General features: G+C 39.4%; 2 protein-coding genes across 2 annotated transcripts in view; one reads left to right on the forward strand and one right to left on the reverse strand.

Annotated features, from left to right (window-relative positions):
- LOC140718998 (ankyrin repeat and fibronectin type-III domain-containing protein 1-like) overlaps positions 1-7,459 on the reverse strand; it is a 207,932-nt gene extending 200,473 nt beyond the window's left edge. The window contains exon 1 of the mRNA XM_073033307.1: positions 7,017-7,459. Coding sequence (XP_072889408.1) covers positions 7,017-7,459 — 443 coding nt within the window. The remainder of the gene's footprint in view (positions 1-7,016) is intronic.
- LOC140719000 (meiosis inhibitor protein 1) overlaps positions 7,374-20,582 on the forward strand; it is a 156,048-nt gene continuing 142,839 nt past the window's right edge. The window contains exons 1-4 of the mRNA XM_073033308.1: positions 7,374-7,460; positions 8,210-8,392; positions 14,601-14,724; positions 15,997-16,047. Of these exons, the coding sequence (XP_072889409.1) occupies positions 8,231-8,392; positions 14,601-14,724; positions 15,997-16,047 (337 nt within the window). The 5' untranslated portion in view covers positions 7,374-7,460; positions 8,210-8,230. The remainder of the gene's footprint in view (positions 7,461-8,209; positions 8,393-14,600; positions 14,725-15,996; positions 16,048-20,582) is intronic.

Raw genomic sequence — 20,582 nt, forward strand, 5'->3', positions numbered from 1 at the left:
ACACAGCTAATAAAGACAGGTTGAACTGTTAAAAATTCCAGCATATAAAGATATATAAAGAAAATAACAAAAAAAGGAGGGAGAGTAATTTTGTTAAGGAGTCTGCTCCTTCAATGTTAAAGTGGTTCAGAAAAACACAAAAAGACTTAAAATGTATTATTAAATATTATTTTGCTGGAATACTAAATACCTTTTTGTTTCTCACTCAAGTGATTTATAAAATGAAGGCAGAATTTTCCTGTGAGCATATAGTTAGAAACGGGCAATAAGAGGATGGGTGCAGCCAACAAAGAATCTGTGCATTGAGATAGGATATGGCAAATATATTCAAGCATCACACACAAAATGCTGATGGAACGCAGCAGCCCAGGCAGCATCTATAGGAAGAAGTACAGTCAATGTTTCGGGCCAAGACCCTTTGTCAGGACTAATTGAAAGAAGAGATAGTAAGAGATTTGAAAGTGGGAGGGGGAGGGGGAAATCCGAAATGATAGGAGAAGACAGGGCGGGGAGGGATGAGGCTAAGAGCTGGAAAGCTGATTGGCAAAAGGGACACAGAGCTGGAGAAGAGGGAGGATCATGGGACGGGAGGCCTAGGGAGAAAGAAAGGGGGAGGGGAGCACCAGAGGAAGATGGAGAGCAAGCAAGGAGTGATTGTTAGAGGGACAGAGAAAGTAAATAAAGGGGAAAAATAGATAAATAAATTAGGGATGGGGTAAGAAGGGGAAGTTGGGAATTAACAGAAGTTCGAGAAATCAATGCTTATGCCATCTGGTTGGAGGCTACCTAGATGGAATACAAGGTATTGTTCCTCCAACCTGAGTGTGGCTTCATCTTGATAGTAGAGGAGGCCATGGATTGACATATCAGAATGGGAATGGGACGTGGAATTAAAATGTGTGGCCACTGGGAGATCCCACCTTCTCTGGCGGACAGAGCGTAGGTGTTCAGCGAAACGGTCTCCCAGTCTGCATCGGGTCTCACCAACATATAGAAGGCCACACTGCGAGCACCAGATGCAGTATATCACACCAACCGACTCACAGGTGAAGTGTCGCCTCACCTGGAAGGACTGTCTGGGGCCCTGAATGTTGTTGAGGGAAGAAGTGTAAGGGCAGGTGTAGCACTTCTTCCACTCTGTCCTACACTCTATCTGCCAAAGAAAGCAAGATGAGATTACATGGGCTTAAAGAAGATGTAACACAGAAGTAGCACTAGAGGACTAGAGAATGCCAAATGCACACCATTCAAATATGAGGTAGGCTGGCCAGTTCAACCTAGGTGGTAGAGAAGTTTTCAGAAATGATAATCAGGGGTTAAAATATTCACTGGCAAGGTCACAGATAAGAAGACGTCTCAGAATTTCTAAGATACAGAAAATGGCTGGTAATTTAAACTATCAACAGATGTAATGTATTCATTAAATAACCTGCAGAATCATCCGGCATTTCAACCACCTTGTTCTGGAATGTTCTGTCCTCATAATCTGCCAGTCTGCATATAAAGCAATGCTGATCTTTCTCATTTTATCTTGTGACAAAAAAGGAACACATTCAGCCACTGAGTCAATGCTGGCTCTCAGAGAATTCTCAGCAAATTCCATTCTCTTACTCATTTCCCTACAGCTTATTCTCCCTCAGAATCAAACATGGATCACTAAAGCTTTGGGGCATCTGTTTTTTGGAGGAATCGATAGAATTAAAATGCTTGAGGGAGCGTAGGAATTAAAGAAACGACCATTGTGCACAGACCCAAAATTATATATGACTCATCATATGTTACCACAGCAGAAAGCTGATGATGGTGCTGCTGTAGATTTCTTATGGAGTGCTTGATAAAATTTCTCCAAAAAAAAACTCACAGTATCAAAAGTAGATAAAATTAGAGCACCTAAATTAGGGTAGTGGGAAAGATTTAGATGGCATCTGAGGAGGATCTTCTTCACCCAGAGAGTAGAAAGTATCTGGAATGCCATTGCCTGAAAGAGTGGTTGATACTGTGTTGCTGAGAGCATTTAAGTGTCTAAATGAGCAATTGAATCACAGGCATAGACAAAAATCCTTCACCATCCTGTCTACATTGCACAACATAGCCACTCCCCTGTAATAAAGATCTATGACAAGGTCCTGGAGGACGTAGATCACGTCCCCATCTGAAGGACAACTTCAATGATGTAATTGACAGCCTCCTCAATGGGTAAGTGAAGCCATCAGCCACCGAGATAAAACGTTCAAAATTAAGAGATCAAAAAAATTTTTTTTGATCTATCAAAAAGCAGTAGTCCCATGTTCTGTACACATAGTTCATAGACAATTTACCATAAGTACCTCAAAGCACTGTAGCAACCTTAACAAATCTGCCTCTAGTAAAAATCCTTCAATTACACTAGCTAAGATCCACAATTTATTATTAGTGTTCTCTCATATATCATCAACCCAAGCACTAAGGCTCTGATCATGTCCATCAATTACAATGGCTAGGCCACACTGTGCACATTAAATTTCTAAAACAAGTAATTTAATCTAAACTTCAATGAGCCAAACCAACTTCCAGCACAGTCTTGATGAAAGGTCTTAGCCCGAAATGTCGACTGTTTACTCTTTTCCATAGATGCTGCCTGGCTTGCTCAGTTCTTCCAGCATTTTGTGTGTGTTGCTTCCAGCACAGAGATATTACTTCACAGAGAATTTCAGGACATTATTGAAGAAATGGAACATACACAGTGACTCACTTGACCGAAGTGCTAACACTTGAGTCAAGACCACTCCAGCATTTCTTTGAACTTCTTTTGGTGAAGGAACATCCAGGATTATAAACAGGCATTTTAATTCTCTTTATACAAAATTCTGGAGGAACTCAGCAGATCAGGTAGTATCTTTGGAGATGCTGTTGAAGGGTCTCAGCCTAAAATATTTCCTTCCATAGATGCTACCTAATCTGCTGAGTTCTTCCAACATTCTGTGTATTGCTCAAGATTTCTAGCATCTGCAGTATCTCTTGTGTCTTTTGATTCTCTTCAACAGCAAGAAGTGGAGACCAACAATCTGAAGAAACTATACACCCATTCTTTCAATCAACAGCTGCTCCATTTGTGTAGATGCCACAAGGACCCATTAGGAACTTCAGAATTCACAGAGCTGTGGTAGAAGCAAGTCACTGCTTAAGAGAAAAAACTGGTAAGCAAAATTGAACTTATAACTTGTTTTTAACTGACATGTGGCTGTTGTGTTTTACTATTTATTGTTATGTTTATTATTTAGTGCTGCGTTTGTTATGTTATGGTTGCACTGCTCCTGGGAAACGCTGTCTCATTCTGCCCTGCAGAGCTGATGTACGGTTAGAATGACAATAAAGTTTTTGAATCTTGAAGCCTATGGAATGAAAGGAACAGTAGCAACATATATACTATGTTGCCACAGAGGCAGATATGTGCTGAAAGGCTGCTTTTCAGTTTGAGGGAAATCGATATTGGCAATGATTGGAGGCAGTATAAAAACATTGACTTCAAATACAAATCACTGATTAGATATGAAGGCACAGGATAACATTTCAAAATCTGTAGATAAAGCAATACTTGGAAGTGTAGTCAAAGGGAGGAAAACTGAAGACCAAGAGATGTAAAAACAAACAATACTGGCAATATCCAGCAAGCCAGGAGCATCTTTGGAATGATAAAGAATTATCATTTAAGGTTGATGAACTTCAATCACAACAAGGCATAGTTAGAAATACACTAGTTTTAATAGGTAGGTACTGGGGTTGGCACTGGAATGGAAGGAGAGAATTAAAGGAAAGATTTGTAATGGCAAGGAAGGCAGGTTAAAACTAAATAAGAATATTGATGATAGTGCTAGATAACAAAACTACAGCAAGTGAAAGTGTAGAACAATTATATAAAATTACCAAATACATTTCAAAGAGATGCTGCAAATATGGAGCGAGAGTAGAAATGCTTATTATACTAAATTATTGAACTCAATGAAGCTTGAAGGATTTACTGTGTCCAGCTGGAAGGTGGTGCTGTTTCTTGTGCTTACATTCTGCTTTATAGAGCCATGTAGAAACAGAGAGGTCATAATGGGAACAAGACAAATAATTAAAGTGACAGGTAACTCCAGGTCATGCACGTGGATCAAATGGAGATGATCTTGAAAGCTGCTAGTCAATGTTCATTTGGTCTCTCCAATAGAGGATACCACATTATTAACAGTAAATGTAATAGACTATGCTGAAAAAATTGCTCAAGTTGCTGAAAAAATGTTTGGTCTCAACAGGAGTTGAGGCGGTAATAGCATTGCCATTACATCTTCAAAGGGAAAGTTCTATGCCTTTCAAATGATCTGGAAGGAAGAATTTCTGCCATTGTAATGCTGGAGCAATAGAGGAGACTGATATTAGTTTTCATTTTTGCCTTGCTGTTACCTGTATGTCACAGACCACAGTTGATCTGTGAACAGGTAGATGAATGATTTTACCATTCTAACATTGTTTGCCACTGTAGGTTTATTGCTGAGTTCATAAGGCTGCTCTCTGATAGTGTGCATTTTAGTTCTCACCAGTATTATTTTCAGGATAAAAGACAGGGCTTCATTTTGCTCAGAAAGCTTGTAAGAGCACTCAAAGCATGTCAGTTAGGAGAGCAACATTGTTTGTGCCTAAGCTAGTGAAGCATTGCATAATGTAGCTTCCAGCATACCCAGTCTACAGGTATATAGAATTTGACTTCTGCCACTTTAGATGCTGAATAACTTGAAGAGAAATCTCCAGCCCTGTGAATGCAGCTGACTGTGTCCAAAAGGAATTTTTAAAACAACTTCACAAGTGTCTTTACCCAAGAAATTTCAATGAATCTCAGTTTATAACTTTTCAATTGAACCCTCGGCCTCAGTAGAATTTTGGGAAATGGTTTCCAGATTTCCTCTACCCTTTTGTAAAGGAAGTGCTTCCAGATATTACTTCTAATTAATCGAGCTTTAATATCAAGTGGTGGCACTTTTTTCTGGACTCCACCAGAACAAATGATTTCAGCTCCTTGATAATGACAACAACTTAGACAAGTGGTAAAGAAGATAGCAGCATACATTCATTGGTCGAGGTGATGAGTATGAAAGTTGGCAAGTCATGCTGCAGCTTAAAAACTTTGGTAAAGCCATATTTAGAGTATTGTGTGCAATTTTAATCACCAAATTATAAAAGGATTTGGAAGTTTACAATAAGGTGCAGAAGAGGTTTATGAGGATCTTGCCTTGAAAAGAGTGTATTAGTAATAAGCAAAGATAGGGCAAATTTGGATTGTTTTCTCTGGAGCATCACAGCCTGAGGGATAACTTGACATAAATTAAGAAAAGTCTAGACAGCGTAGATAGTCAGTGTCTTTTTTCCCCAGGGTGGAAATATGTAAGTTTAATGCAAGAGGGGAAATGATTAAGGAGAGTTACAAGGCCTTTTAAAAAAAATATACACAAACAATGGTAGATGCCTGAAACATGCTGCCGGGGTGGCAGTGGAAGCAGAGACAATAACATTCAGGAGGGATTTAGACAGACACATGAACTGGTAGGGAATTGAGGGATACAGACCAGGTAAAAGCGGTCAGAATTAGTTTAGATTGGCATAGTGGACTGAAAAGCCTATTCCTGTGCAGTATTGATCAATGTTTAATCTGCTTTATAAATACTTCTAATCATTTGTAACACCTGGATTGAATCATCCCTTAATAGACCATGCTCAAGGAAATATAAGCTTAGCTTGCAAACTATCCTCACAACCTAATTCCTTTAGTCTGATATCATTGCTGTAAATCTGGCTTTGCACCTTCTTCATAGCCAATGGGAACAAAGCTTCTAAACTTTAGGAAGTTGAACGGAATGAATAAATAAGACTCCAGGAAATTGCACTTAACTTGGATCACTTAGCTTTGAGTCTCCATGTTGGCCTTATTCTTAAATGGTCAAAAGAACTGAATTCCAGAGATAAGAGCATCTTTACTGAGATTGAGACAATTGAGTGTGGTCTGGAAGGGCCCAGTAAAACTGAAGTCACTTAGAATCAGTTTATTTCTAACAGGTGGTGCTATAAAGCAGTAAGAAATGTTGGATGTACTTGTAGAAACCCAATCATCCCACTGTTTTAAGTTTTGAACACAAGTGATTCTGCAGATGCTGAAAATCAGAGTAAACACACACACAATTATGGAGGAACTCAGTAGATCAGGCAGCATCAATGGAGAGGAATAAGGCTGAAACCCTCCATCAGGATTGATAGCAACAAAGTTCTTCCAACATTTTGTGCATTACTACTTTAAGCTTTTCAAGGTAGTATCAAATACCCAATTGAAATAAAAATAAGAATATATTTAAGGGTTAGATGCACAAAAGGTTTACTGATTATCCATAAAAAAGCAAAAGGATGTCAACACACAGAAGATGTTGAAAATACTCAGCAGCAGGTCAAGAAGTATCTGCTCAAAGACAGACTAACCTAAAACATTAACTTGTTTCTTCACAAATGTTGCCTGATCTGCTAAGTATTTAAAGACTTTTTAGAAACAGTTTTCTATCTCTTCACTATGCTTTATTCATTGGCTAATAAAAAAACCCACAATGCATGTGCAGGTGATCTAGAATATCCGAGAACATATTAATAAAATACATTAAATTTATCTGAAGGGTACCTTCTTAAGTGTTTTTGAAACAAATTGGTGATTATATTTAACTGTGAAAATTTCACAAGCAGAACCGCTTCAATCTACTGTTTTCTATACTTTTCCTGTATATCTTAATGCCATGATTCTCAAACTCTAAATGCTAATGATTACTGATTTTTATAAGAGTACAATAATATCAATGCCACAAATGTATATTTTTGCTAAAAATTTCACTTTTTGTGACCACATTCAATTACTTTGGTTAAAAATGCAAACGTACTTATGTAAAGCACAGTCAATGATGCCTAACTGAACAATAATCTTACTGCTGTAATTTCTTCAACGTCCATAATTGCAGTTAATGATTTACCTGGAGTCAGAGGCGGTTGTGCGAATTTTCCAAGCCAATACCGGCTCAATGATATCGCTGATCGCGGCCCTCCTCGAACCACCGGTTTTCGCGACTAGCCCCGGACACGGGGAGCGAAATGACGAATCCGATTGACAGGTTTGAGCGGCAAGTTCTGCTCGTCCCACCTCTGCGCATGCTCCTTCCGGCGCATCCCCGCGGAGCCCGGAGCATGCGGTGGCCTCGCGCGTTTGGCCGGCGGCCTGAGCCGGAGCCGGAGCCGGAGCGCGAGCGCGAGCGCCGGCTGGTTGTCCGGCGGCGGAGGGAGGCGCGAGGAGCGAGGAGCCCTGAGCCCACCGAGCTGTGTATATCGTGTGGGTGGCGCCGGCCTTCTTTCCCGGAGCGGGGAGGGAGCCGTCTTTCGAGAACGTCTGGCCCTTCTGAGGGGAGCATTCAACACGCATTGTGAGAGCGGTGGAAGCCCGGCGGCGGACGGGGAGGAGAGGATTGTCATTGGGTTATTCCAACGCTATTCGATCATTGAGAGTAGTTTGAGAATGCTATGCAATCTGGATCAGGAGCCGTAGGGCAGGGTATAGAGTGGGTGTGTGAGAAGAGGAATATGAAAAATAAAGAACTACTATATGTGGAGGGAGAGCTGTGGAGATGTTGCATAAAGGGAAGGATATTGGGAAAATAGGGCGGTGAAGGGAGAGCAGGATTATTGGGACTGGGAGCGTGGTCCAGCAGGTGTATTAAGAGGACGATTGGGAATGGAGAACTATATGGATCGCGGACCTGAGCACAGGTTTTCTGGGGAGATATTGCAAAGTTGATGGAGGAATTCGTGTTTTTCCAGTTTCTGTGAGATGAAGGCAGTGATTGGCAACCATTCATTAATTAAAACCCATCTGTTGTTAAAGGGCTGATCCTGAGGAATCCCAAGCAGCCTTATGAGTGGGCAGCTAAAGTGTAGAGTATGTTTTTATTTATGGTATTTCCTATAAATGTTCTAACTATTCAAAGCCGCTGTTTGGGGTTGTGTTCCCCAATTTGGGAATGACTTGAAAAGATTATTGGGATCTATTACCTTTTATGACTGCAGTGCAAGATACCGGCAACCAATTGTGTTGATTACTTGTGTTCTATGAAACTTTTTAATGTTTAGTGACACTTCAAATGTCAATTTTTTAATTACATCATTACATTTTTAGCGTGGGGAGCCATTTTGCTAAATGGAGGACGTGAATCCTGACAACTATAATGTGGTTTGTGAATGGAGCCATTCCCGCCATGATGGGCATTGGACAATGCGGTTCAGGGGCAATATGGAGGAAAGGGAACAGCTGATCTGCGTTGCTTGTGTAATAGAGATGGTGGAAGAAAACAGCATTTCAGTAAGGAGGGAGAAAGTATATTGTTGTGTAAAATTCTTTTTTCTTTCAATGCTAATGTTAGTGTTTTTATTGAATCATCCAAAATCTTCAGTACAGGAAATTGCTCACCATGCTGGTAAAAATTACATAAAATTAGTATAATCCCACTTTCCAGTTCTTGGTCATTAGCTCTGCAGGTTATCACCCTGCATGCTCATTGTCTTCTATAACGTGAAGGTTTAATTTAAGAATAAAAGCTGGAATAGACCATTAGGCCCCTTGTATCCTGTGCTGCCATTCAGTTATATTACGGTTGATCTTTTATTTCAGTCCCACTTCCTGCACTAATCTCATTCCTTTAGCAATAATGTGCTGGAGGAGTTCAGTAGATCTAACAGCATATCATAGCAATAGAATATATACACAGAAGCAGGCCCTATGGACTAACTGGACCATGCTAAGATGTCCTGCTAAACTGGTAGAATTTGCCTGCATTTGGCCCATATCCAAACTTTTCTTATCCATATCCCTGTCCAAAAGTCTTTCCAATGTTGTTTATTTCCTCAGTCAATTCCCATGGCAGCTCAATCCATATATATTCTTTCCCCCACCCCCCGCTTGACAAAATTGCCCCTATGATATTCTCTAAATTTCTCTCCACCATCTCAAACTCAAGCTTTTTTTTTGCTTCCTACACCCTGAAAAAGACTGCATTCACTCCATCGCTGCACCTTGCGATTCCATGCACTTCTATAAGATAACCCCTCATAAGATGTCCTATGTTTCAGCCTGCATAACCTCTTCCTGTAACTCAGGCCCTTGAGACTTGACTACATTCTTGTAAGTCTTTGCACTATATATTTTTTTATAACAGAGTAACCAAAATGGTATTTAACGCACTGGATGCAGCCTTATCAATGTGTTGTATGTGTCTTGTATCTGCTCTCAGCTTTCCTTTAAAACTAAAACTGAGGAACTGGTTAGCCCTTTTATTACTGTGGATTGGATAAATTAAAATCAGTAAAGGCAGGGTTCAGACCTGGAAAAAATGTTTTCAAATTGAGACATGAACTCTTTCTCTTCACAGATGCCACCTAACTTGCTGAGTATTTTCACCATGTCCCTTTTTTTTCTGTGCTGTAAGTGAAGGAGAGTAGAGATCTAAGAGGGCTGTAGTTCCTGTGGGAGATTGTACAGATAGGGAGGAGAGAATTCATGGATAGATTTGAAAACGAGTATAAACTGAAATTGATAGAAACAGCATCTGTGGGGTAATGAATTAAAAATATTTTGGTCAGTGTTAGTGGTATAACAAATGTCACAGCATGGAGCGCTATTGTCTCCTGGCTCCAGTGACCCAGGTTCTAGCCTAACCTCCAGTAGTGTCTGTGGATTTTAAACATTCTCTCACAAATCCCACGAATATGCTGATTTGTAGGTTAATTGGGCCATGTAGATTGTTCCCAGTCAATGGTAGAATTGATAGGATTGTGGGAGAATAGGTTACAGGGAATACCATTGCTCTGTGAGCCAGCATAGACTTGATGGGCCAAGTAGATTTCTTCAGTGTAATACATAAAATTGTAAACCTGTTTGTGTAAGCAGTAGAGAAAGGCAGAGGACATAAGGGAAGTGGAGAGAGAGAGATACAAAACTAGTTCTGCCATTAGTAGTACATAAGAAGTTTGAATTTAATAATGTTATGGGAGCTCATTCAAATGCTCAACTTGTGTTATTTAGGAGTGTCCATGAGCTAAGCATTCATTACCTGGGGACAGCCTGCAGGGTGCTTAGGGCTGGACAAAAGTGCTGACACATGATAGATAAATGCATATCTGGACTTAAAAGTCACGGAGGCTAAAAGCCAGGTCAGTAGATTTTGTGACAGATAATGCATCAAACTCACATGCACAGTTAGAGGTCCAATCATTTGGACTTGTTCTGAACAACCTTCATTTTCTAAAAACCTGTGATCTGTGTGTGTGTGTGTGTGTGTGTGTGTGCGCAATTTCTAGCTTCTCCTCCCACTATGTACCTGGCAATGTAAATTTGGTCCCTCATTATCCCTGGGTCTAAATCCTGGGACTTTGTGGAGGGAAAGGAATTGTTGATGCTTTGGGTTGTAATCCTACATCAAGGATTATTGCTCTAGATTCCAGCATTGGCAGTGTCTTGTGTCTCCATTATTTCTTTAATCCTTTAATTATGAACAATCCACTGAAATGTCTTGAACATACTGGTGATTGAGTAAAGATTCACCACGTTCAATATGAAAGAGATTCTCTTCACTGGTCTTGAATGTTTGATAGCTATTTTGAGATGCTGACTCTGCTTTTAGATACTTCAGCCACAGGAGACATTAACCTACCTTACAACCCTACAAGAGATTCTACAGATACTGGAAATCTTGCACAACGCACACAAAATACTAGAAGAACTCAACACGTCAAGCAACATTGATAGAGGGAAATAAGCAATGATGTTTTGGCCAAGACCTTTCATCAAGACTAATCTACCTTGTCATACGCTTGAATAATATTGCACATTTCAATGAGATCATTTCTCACTTTTCTAAATTCTATTGTTATAAGCCTAGTCTGTTTAAACTCTTCTCATACAGCAAATCTGTCATATCAGAAATCAAATGAGTAAAGCTTTACTGTATTCCCTCTATTCCAAGTATACTCTAGCTGTAGCTAGAGAACAACACGGGTATGGGAAGAGAAAGATCCAGTTGCTAAATTCATGTGAAAATGTTGTAAAGAACTAAAAGAAATATTTTGCTGAAGGGATAAGCAGCTTTAGTCCAAATTAAAATGCAAATAAGATCAGAGAATTGAATGCAACTGATCATTGGCCAGAAGATTTATGGGGCACTGATAACAATGTTGGGGAAAGAGGGAGCAGTATTATTGGGATAGGTGTCATTTAAAAGGGGGCTGGGGGAAGCTTGGGAAGCCAAGAAGGGGACTTTCTATAGGTATGAGAACAGTGTATGAAGAACTGCACTTTGGAGAATGCTAAAACAGGCAGAAGGCCATGCCTTTTACACCATAAGGCATAGGAGCAGAATTAGGGCATTCAGCCCATCAAGTCTGCTCCACCATTCCATCATATCTGATTTATTATCTCTCTCAGCCCCATTCACCTGCCTTTTCCCCATAACCCTTCACTCCCTTACTAATCAAGAATTTACCAACCTCCATTTTAAATATATCAAATGACTTGCCCTCCATAGCTGTCTGGCAATGAATCTCACAGATTCATCACCCTCTGGCTAAAGGAATTCCTTCTCATCTCCGTTCTGAAGGGATGCCCCTCTATTTTGAGTCTGTGCCTTCTGATCCTAGACTCTCCCACTATAAAGCACATCATCACCACATCCACACTATCTAGGTTTTTAAATATTCGATAGGTTTCAGTGAGATCCCCCTAATTCTTCTAAACTCTAGCGAATACAGGCCTAGAGCCATCAAACACTCCTCATATGTTAACCCTTTTGTTCCGGGAATTGTTCTCATGAACTTCCTCTGAACCCCTCCAAAGCCAGCGCGACTTTTCTTAGATAAGGGGCCCCAGGCTGCTCGAAATACTCTAAATGCAGTTTGACCAATGCTTTACAAAGCCTCAGCATTACAATCTCACTTTCATATTCTACCATAGAAACAAATGTTAACATTGCATTTGCTTTCCTTGCTACTGACTTAACCTGCAGGTTACCTTTAGGGAATCCTGCATGAGGTCTCCCAAATCACTTTACATCTCTGATTTCTGAATTTGCTCGGTGTTGAGAAAATAGTCTATGCCCTTATTCCTTTTACTAAAGTTCATTCCCATATACTTCCCTACACTGTATTCCATCTGCCACTTTGCCCACTTCCTAATCTGTCCTTCCCCCCCCCCCCTGTAGATTTCTGGCTTTCTCAATGCTACCTGCCCCTCCATCTATATGGATCATCTGCAGACTTGGCCACAAGGTCATCAATTTTGTCATCCAAATTGTTATGTAATGCAAAAAGAAATGGTCCCAATACTAATCCCAGAGGAACACCGCTCGTCACCAGCAGCCAACTAGTGTAGGCCCCCTTTATTCCGACCCTTTGCTTCTTGCCATTCAGCTAATTTTTTTCATCCATGCTAGTATCCTGTAATACCGTGGGTTCTTGTCTTGTTAAGCAGCCTCATGTATGGCACCTTGTCAAAGGCCGTCTGAAAATCCAAGTAAGTAACATCCAATGATTCTCCTTTGTCTAGCATGCCTACTGTTTCCTCAAAGAATTCTAACAGATTTGTCAGGTAATATTTCCCCTTATGAAACCATGCTGACTATGGCCTTTTTTATCATGTCTCCAAGTACACTGAAACCACATCCTTAACAATTGACTCCAACATCTTCCCAACCACTGAAGTCAGGCTAATTGGCCTATAATTTCCTTTCTTTTGCCTCCCTCCCTGCCTTCTTAAAGAGTGGAGTGACATTTGCAATTTGCTAGTCTTCTGGAACCATTCCAAACTAGTGAGTTTTTGAACATTACTAGGCTTACCTATAGCCCTCTATTTTTCTAAGCTCCATGTACCTATCCAAAAGTCTCTTAAAAAAACCCTATCCTATCAGCTTCCACCACTGTTGCCAGCTGCCCATTCCTCGCACTCGCCACTCTGAGTAAAAAAAACTCACCCCTGACATCTCCTCTGTACCTACTCCCCAGCACCTTAAACCTGTGTCCTCTTGTGGCAACCATCTCAGCCCTGGGAAAAAGCCTCTGACTATCCACACGACCAATGCCTCTCAAGAGGTGACACTTCAATCAGGTCACCTCTCATCATCCGTCACTCCAAGGAGAAAAGGCTGAGTTCACTCAACCTATTCTCATTTATTGGCTCTTTCCTCTTTACATAGCATAATTTCAGGGAAACTGAGTAAGAACATTTAAATTGTCTGTGATTGATTAAGAACTATCATTTTCAGATAATCTAGTTCAGGTGCCTTGCCGTTCGGCATAGGCGATCATGTCTCTCCATCCATCATGGTCCCTGACCCTCCGAATTGTAGTTGCCTCCCCTGTTTCTAACCATGCCATCAATCCATCTATCATTTTCATTCTCTGTCTGCTTCTGCTTCTTTTTCCTTCCAACTTTCCAGTTGTAACTAAATGTTCTAATGTCTCTCTTCGCGTGATGTGTCCAAAGAACTTTGATTGCTGTTTTCTGATTTTTTTTTAAAGTAACCTATGTTTTGTTTTTGTTCTCTGTAGAACTTCTTCATTGGTTCTCCTGTCCGTATATGATATATATATATATATATATATAGCATTCTTCTGAGGAACCACATCTCTGCTGCATTGATTCTTTTTTCCATTGCATTTGTGAAGGTCCATGACTCGCAGCCATACATCAATATAGGAAGAATGTAGCAGCTGAGAGTTCTAAGGCGGATGTCAATTGCTATTTTCTTGTTTGTTAGGATGTTTCTCATTTCTGTAAATGCTGTTCTTGCCATTGCTATTCTTGCTTTTATGTCTGTTTCACATTTGCCATCAGATGTTACCCATGATCCAAGGTACTTGAAGTTGTGAACTTGTTTCAGGATTTCATTTCCCAATACGATCCTTCAGATATCGCTGCAGATAAATTTTATGTGTTCCATTACTGTTCCTGTCATTTGGGCAGCTTTATGTTTGAATATAAAGTGCACGGGAAAACAAAAATTTAAACAAAAAGTCAGAAGTTGAATGAGTCACACAGATTAATACATAAATTTGCTCTACCTTGTATCCCAGTTTTTGTTTGCTGTACAATATTTTCATTGGAATAAAAATGAAAACTGAAATGCTGGAAATGTTCAGCAGATCAAGAAGCACCTGTGAAGGGGTAAACAGTTAAAATTTCTGGTTTTAGTCTTCTGTCAGACCTCCAACTCTGTATTTCTTTCTGAAAAGTATAACCAGCTAAATTAAGCATGATTTGCCTGAAGCTAATTTGCATTTACTTTAATAAATTAATCCAGGCTTTTTTAAATGAAAGATTTGTGTAATTCAAACCCTGTGTTATAAAGGCCTTCCAATGTGCTTATTTACTGTCTGAAGTTGCGTACTGGCTTCCTGTGATTGATGAATGAGTACATTCATGTTTCTGTTAAAGCCAACATTAAGTTGGCTTTAAAATTTTCAGCATCGCTGAATTTGACATCAATTGTTTTGTACTGATCTCACTATTGGTTGCTTTTCAGATTGTTCGCAAAAAGTATTTACTGTCTTGCTTTCGGGATGTCCTAGTTAAATTCCCAGGCAAGGTGGTAGAACTGCTATCAATGGATGGTCGAGCATGCATTCACTTCATAATTACTTTGATGGGTAGGTCTTGTGTGTTCAAAGCTAAGGGTAATTCTTGTAATATTTTTCTTAATTATATAATGTGAGGAATGCTTATTGCATAGGAGTTAAACTTGCAAGTATTTAAGGATTAGCAAGGGCTACTGTATCAGTGTAGCAGAATTAGATATAGAGTATGCTCTACTGCCCAGTAGATGTTTCTTTTCATTCTGAAAAGGGCATGGATGGACAACAGATGGTGAGATTTATCTTTTGAACAGCTTAAGCATTTTCTATACAACTATTTTGAGATTCATTCAATTGATATGTATATTTTTTGATTTATTGTTCTCATCTGATAATTTTTGCAGTTATTCTGATATATGCATTTCACTGTGTAGTCGAGAAATTTGCTTAATCCAGAAAAAAGCATTATTTTGTATATTTGTGTGCCTGTTGAGAAATCTGAGTCCTGACTTTTATGTGGCATTTTCGTTCAAGTATCTATTTTCTGACATTAATGTGATGTCAGCTGTTGTGCTACGTGCAAAATTTGCATGTACTGAGGTTTTTGACCTCACTGGGTCTCAAAAGCAACAGCTGTTATTTACTCACAGACCACATGGTTTTACTAGCCCCACTTTCCCCAGAAATGTTCTTGTATTCAAATTACATTCTTGTCATTTTAATTCCATATTGAAGGAGAGAAAACTTCATCTGCTATTCATTTATCTTCCAGAAGTAGGCAGAACTGTTCAATCATTTGCCTGTATTTCAGATTTTTCAAAAGTACAAGCAATCACAGATGACACTCATGTTCTTACAGAGAACATACTGGGAACCATCATTTAGCAACACCTGACTAGCACCAAAGAGTCTCCATGGTCCCATTTCACAAATAACATGCTTTCTGTGAAAATTATCATTAACAAGCCTGTCTCTGTGTTTACTGGTCATTTTAGAGTACTCTACCAATCTCCTCGAGTCATTTGGCATCCATAGAATCAATAACCACACAGGTGTTGTGCTACGTCCTCTTAAGAGCTGGTTATAGAGGTCACTTCTCTGAAGCTAATACTGGAGAGGACTTTTAATGGCTCAGTGGAGAACATTGCATTGAATCTAACACTGTCATTTCAGCACAGCATGATATTCTGCAAACCCTGCAATTGAAGATCTTGCTCTGTGACTTTTTCAAAGCAGCTTTAAAATGACCAATATTTGCTGTTTTAGTGTTGTTAAAAGGTGGTAAGGCAATCTCTAATCCAGCATGTTTATGTAGAGATCCTGTTTTATGTTTTGTGTTAATTGTAGATTTGCTGCAATCTATTGAAGACAGTGTCACATTGAACCTGGTGATTGAAGGTACTGTCATTGCTATGATTCATGCTACCATGCTATAGTGCCAAATGATTCATGTTTTGTGCTAGCAGATTTGTTTCACTGCCTTTTCCGAGGAACTAGAAAATTTTTGGTAAACACTTTTGCTACTTGACACTTGCAAACATCCTACCAGGAGCAAAAACTCCTAAGTACACGAATTACTGTCTGCAATAAACTTAACAATGTTGTTTTTGATCCAGATCAATGAAGACATACTAAATTGTATTTGCTAATAACCACAGTACTAAATTCATAAACTGCTCCATCACTTGCCAAACAACAACCTCTTTACATCTAATATTTCTCTGGCCCAACAAATCCTCACTCACTTAACACAACCTACATTGCACTCTAGCTATTTAGTCATGACAGACATATCACTCAGTTTTCCAGTTCATTCATTAATAGAATGTATTTGTTTTGAAGAAGAAAACCATATAAGCAGCATCAGAAACAGCTCTTTGCCACGAAGAGGGTGCTCACCATTTAAAGTGCAAGCATAACCACTGAAAAGGAGGGAGTTAAAGAACAGGCAATTGTAGGTCTGTTAGCCTAACATCAATCATTGGGAAAATGCTGGAATTCGTTAATGAGAAAGCAGGAGGAAGATATCTAGAAAACCATGAAGTTTATGTGGGATTAGCATGGTTTTACAGAACTGTTTGTTAATATCTTAGATTTATTTCAGAGTGTAAAGAATAGGATGAATAATGGAACAATTGGAGAAGTATAGTGTATTTGTATTTCCCAAAGATAATCACTAAAATACCATATTAAAAGTTATTGCTCGTGACATTGAGAACAGTAAGGATAATAGACTAAAGTAGCAAAAAAAAGCTGGGATCAATGGGTCATTTTCAGGTTGGCATGATGTAACTTGAGGAGTGCCACAGGAATCAGTGCTGGACCCACAACCACATGCAGTTATGATGTAGATGAAGGCAATGAGTGTATTGCAGACAGATTTGCTAATAGTGCAAATTGAGAACAATAGAGCCTAAAAGGGAAATGGATAGGTTTAACAAATGGGCAAAAAAAGTTGACAGGTGGAGTATAATGTGAGGAAATGTGAAATGATTTGTAGGTTGAATAGAAAAGAACAATGTTTATATGGAGAGAAACAATAATGCTGCTGTGCAGAGGGATCTGAATGTTCTCATTCATGAAGTACAAAATTTGCATGCAATTTTGCAAGTACAGTGTATTCCAGTTAATTGGGACCCATCAGGACCAGTTAATTTTGGCCCAATTAAGCATTGGCCCCAATTAACGAAAGTTTCATGGAAATGGTTAAAAAGGAATAAAAATGACAAACTACCATTTAACTGAGTAGCAAATTATGCATTTAAATGAAATATAGAACAAATCAATGCCACTGCAGTACTATAAAACTGTATTAGTTCCTAATAGTCATCGATGGAGGAATTAATCCAGTGTATGCTGGGATGTTCTTTTGATTGACTGTAAATGAACAAAATCAGCACAGACACCTAGTGTAGATAATTGACTGTCTTCATACAATGCTTTTGATGATTGCATTCTCTAAAGCTTTATTTTCATTGTAACATTCAAGGTGATTGTAAATAATTTCAAATTCTTCTTGCTTCCTAACTTATTGAAGTAGTGATATTGTTTCATTTTCACTTTTGGCCTTTTCTGGCATCTTCTAGCTTAAATGTTTGAAACCACAGGGAGGAAAACAGTTCTGAATTGTCTTACTGCCTTTTTCTCTGCAACCATCAGTGAGAAAAATCACTTTTTTTTAAGCACAAACACATACAACTGATGCTATTTAAAAACTGTTCACTCTAAGTACAGTGTAGTGTCACAAGTGCATGCTACTGATGCTAGTTAGAAACTTTGGCAACAGTTTACTATTGCTTGCTTTATAAGGGATTGATCAGACCATGCTTGGAGCATTGTGAACAGTTTTAAGCCACTTATCTAAGAAAAGATGTGCTGGCATTAGGGAAGGTCCAAAAAATGAGAATAATTCTGGGAATGAAAGGGTTAATGTATGTTTGATGGCTCTGGGCCTGTACTTGCTGGAGTTAGAAGAATGGGAAGGGATCTCATTGAAACCTATCAAATATTGAAAAGCCTGGACAGAGTGGATGTGGAGAGGATATTTCCCATAGTGAAGGAGTCTAGGACTAGAGGGCACAACCTCAGAACAGAGGGTCACCCATTTAGAACAGAGATGAGGAGGAATTTATTTAGCCAGAGGACAGTGAGTCTGTGGACGCCAAGTAATTGAATGTATTTAAGGCAGAGGTTGATATGCTCTTGATTAGTTAGGGTTTCAACAGCTCTGGACAGAAGGCAGAAGAGTGGGGTTGAGAGGCATAATAAATCAGCCATGATGGAATGGCAGAGCCCACTTGATAGCCGAATTGCTGAATTCTGCTCCTGTGTCTTATGGTTTATGGTCTTATAAATATATTTCCAAGTTAATAGGGTGTATATCTTAGGAAAGAAAACTTACAGATAATGACAGGCATGTGTAGTTGCTGTCTTTGTACTTTTGGTGATACGTATTTTGCATGTGGCCGGTGGTACCAAAGAAACTATAACATTTTGTAGCTAGCATTGGGAGAGAGGGAGGAGAATTTTGGGATGGTGATGGAGTGGTATTCAAATAGCATTCAAGTAGACAAGTAGGTATTGGCTAGTGCTTGAAAAGTCAGGAATCCCATATTATAGAAAACCCATGTGATCTTGGAGCCACAGTAATTATAGACAATAGGTGCAGAAGTAGACCATTCAGCCCTTCGAGCCTGCACTGCCATTTTGAGATCATGTGACTATTATGTGACTGCTTTATTTGCATTTCTGGTCAAAAGTAAGATCCAGAATGTTGATAGTGAATTTGGTAATCAAAATGATATTTTATGCTAAAGGAAGTTGTTAGACTTTCAAATACAAAAACAAAAAATGTTGCAAGTAATCAGATGTTAGGTCACAACTGTGGGAAGAATGACAGAGTTAACGTTTTTTGTTGCAGACGCTTCTTCAGAATTGGGAAGTAAATAAAAGAAGCTGCAAGGAGGGTGGGAAGCTGTAGGGGTGATGGGAAGTGTGGATGATTTGTATTGATTATGTTGTCTAGTTGGAGATACCATCCAAATGATAAACAATGGTATGGAAGTTATTTGCCACCATCACCCAAAATCAGAATACAGATCATATCATAATATATACAGACAGTGACCATTTAGTTACAAGAGCCTATGAGCAGAAAGCTGTTGAATGAGTAAAAGTTCTTGCAATTGCTATACTGTATGTTCTTGCATTTTGTGACAGATCCCCAAAGGTTCTGTGGCTGCAGTTAGTTTCACTCTGACTGTAATCAGTTCCCAAAATTGATGAGCTACTATACCATTGACTGCAATTTCTTGCTCAAGGAGAGGATAAATTTGCCTCTCCTCAAAGAATGACACATATGTAATACAGCAATTATAACAAACTGGATATGTTGCCTCGATGTTGACTGTGATCTGTAGCAAATTTCCAACACAATCCACTTGAAGTCAGATTTTCAAACACTCAGGTGAAAGTAAAGAGCTAAGCTTCAGAAATTCGGACAATAAAGAAGTGGTCGCGACAAGCAGAGGAGCAGCTACGGGATTGCTTTGAGTGGTGAACTGGGCTGTATTCAATGACTCATCTTTGGATCCGAATAAATACATAATGGTTGTCACGGACTTTATTAAAATAGTTGTAGATGAGTGTGCCTCTACAAAATCATTCAGTGTCTTCCTTAATCTGATGCCCTGAATGAACCATGAGATCATGAATGAACCATCTGCTGAGGGCCAGATCAGAGGCATTCATGTCTAGTGACCAAGAAAGCGACAAGAAGACCAGGTATGATCTTTGGAAAGCCATTTCATGTGCGAAGTGATAATTTTTGACTAAACTTGAATCAATGAAGGATGCTTGACAGTTGTGGCAGGTCTTGAGTACTGTCACCTCTTATAAAGTTAAATCAAGTGACCCAGGTGACAACAAGGATTCACCCATGAGCTGAATGCCTTCAATGCTCGTTTTGACTGTCAAAACATGGAGGAACCATCACAAACTCCAGCAGCTCCTGATGATCTTATGATTTCAGTCTCTGAGGCCGATGTGCAAGCAAACTTCAAGAGGGTAAACCCATGAAAAGCATCTGGTCCAGTTGGGGTACCTGGCCAAGTAATAAAGACCTGTGCTCATCAACTGGTTGGAGTGTTCTCTGAAATCTTTAATCTCTTGCTTTGGCATTCTGAGGTACCCACCTGCTTCAAGCAGGCTTCAATTATGCCAGTGCCTAAGAAGAATGGAGTAACCTGCCTCAGTGACTATCATCCAGTAGCATTTATATCTACAGTGATGAAGTGTTTTGAGAGTTTGGTGATGAAATATGTCAACTCCTGCCTGAAAAGCAATTTGGATCTGTTCTAATTGTTGTACCGGAGCAACAGGTCCATCTCATTGGCTCTTCACTCAACTCTAGAACATCAGGACAGCAAAGATGC

Source organism: Hemitrygon akajei, chromosome 31 (genome assembly GCF_048418815.1).
Source record: "Hemitrygon akajei chromosome 31, sHemAka1.3, whole genome shotgun sequence".
Classification (NCBI taxonomy): Eukaryota; Metazoa; Chordata; class Chondrichthyes; order Myliobatiformes; family Dasyatidae; genus Hemitrygon; species Hemitrygon akajei.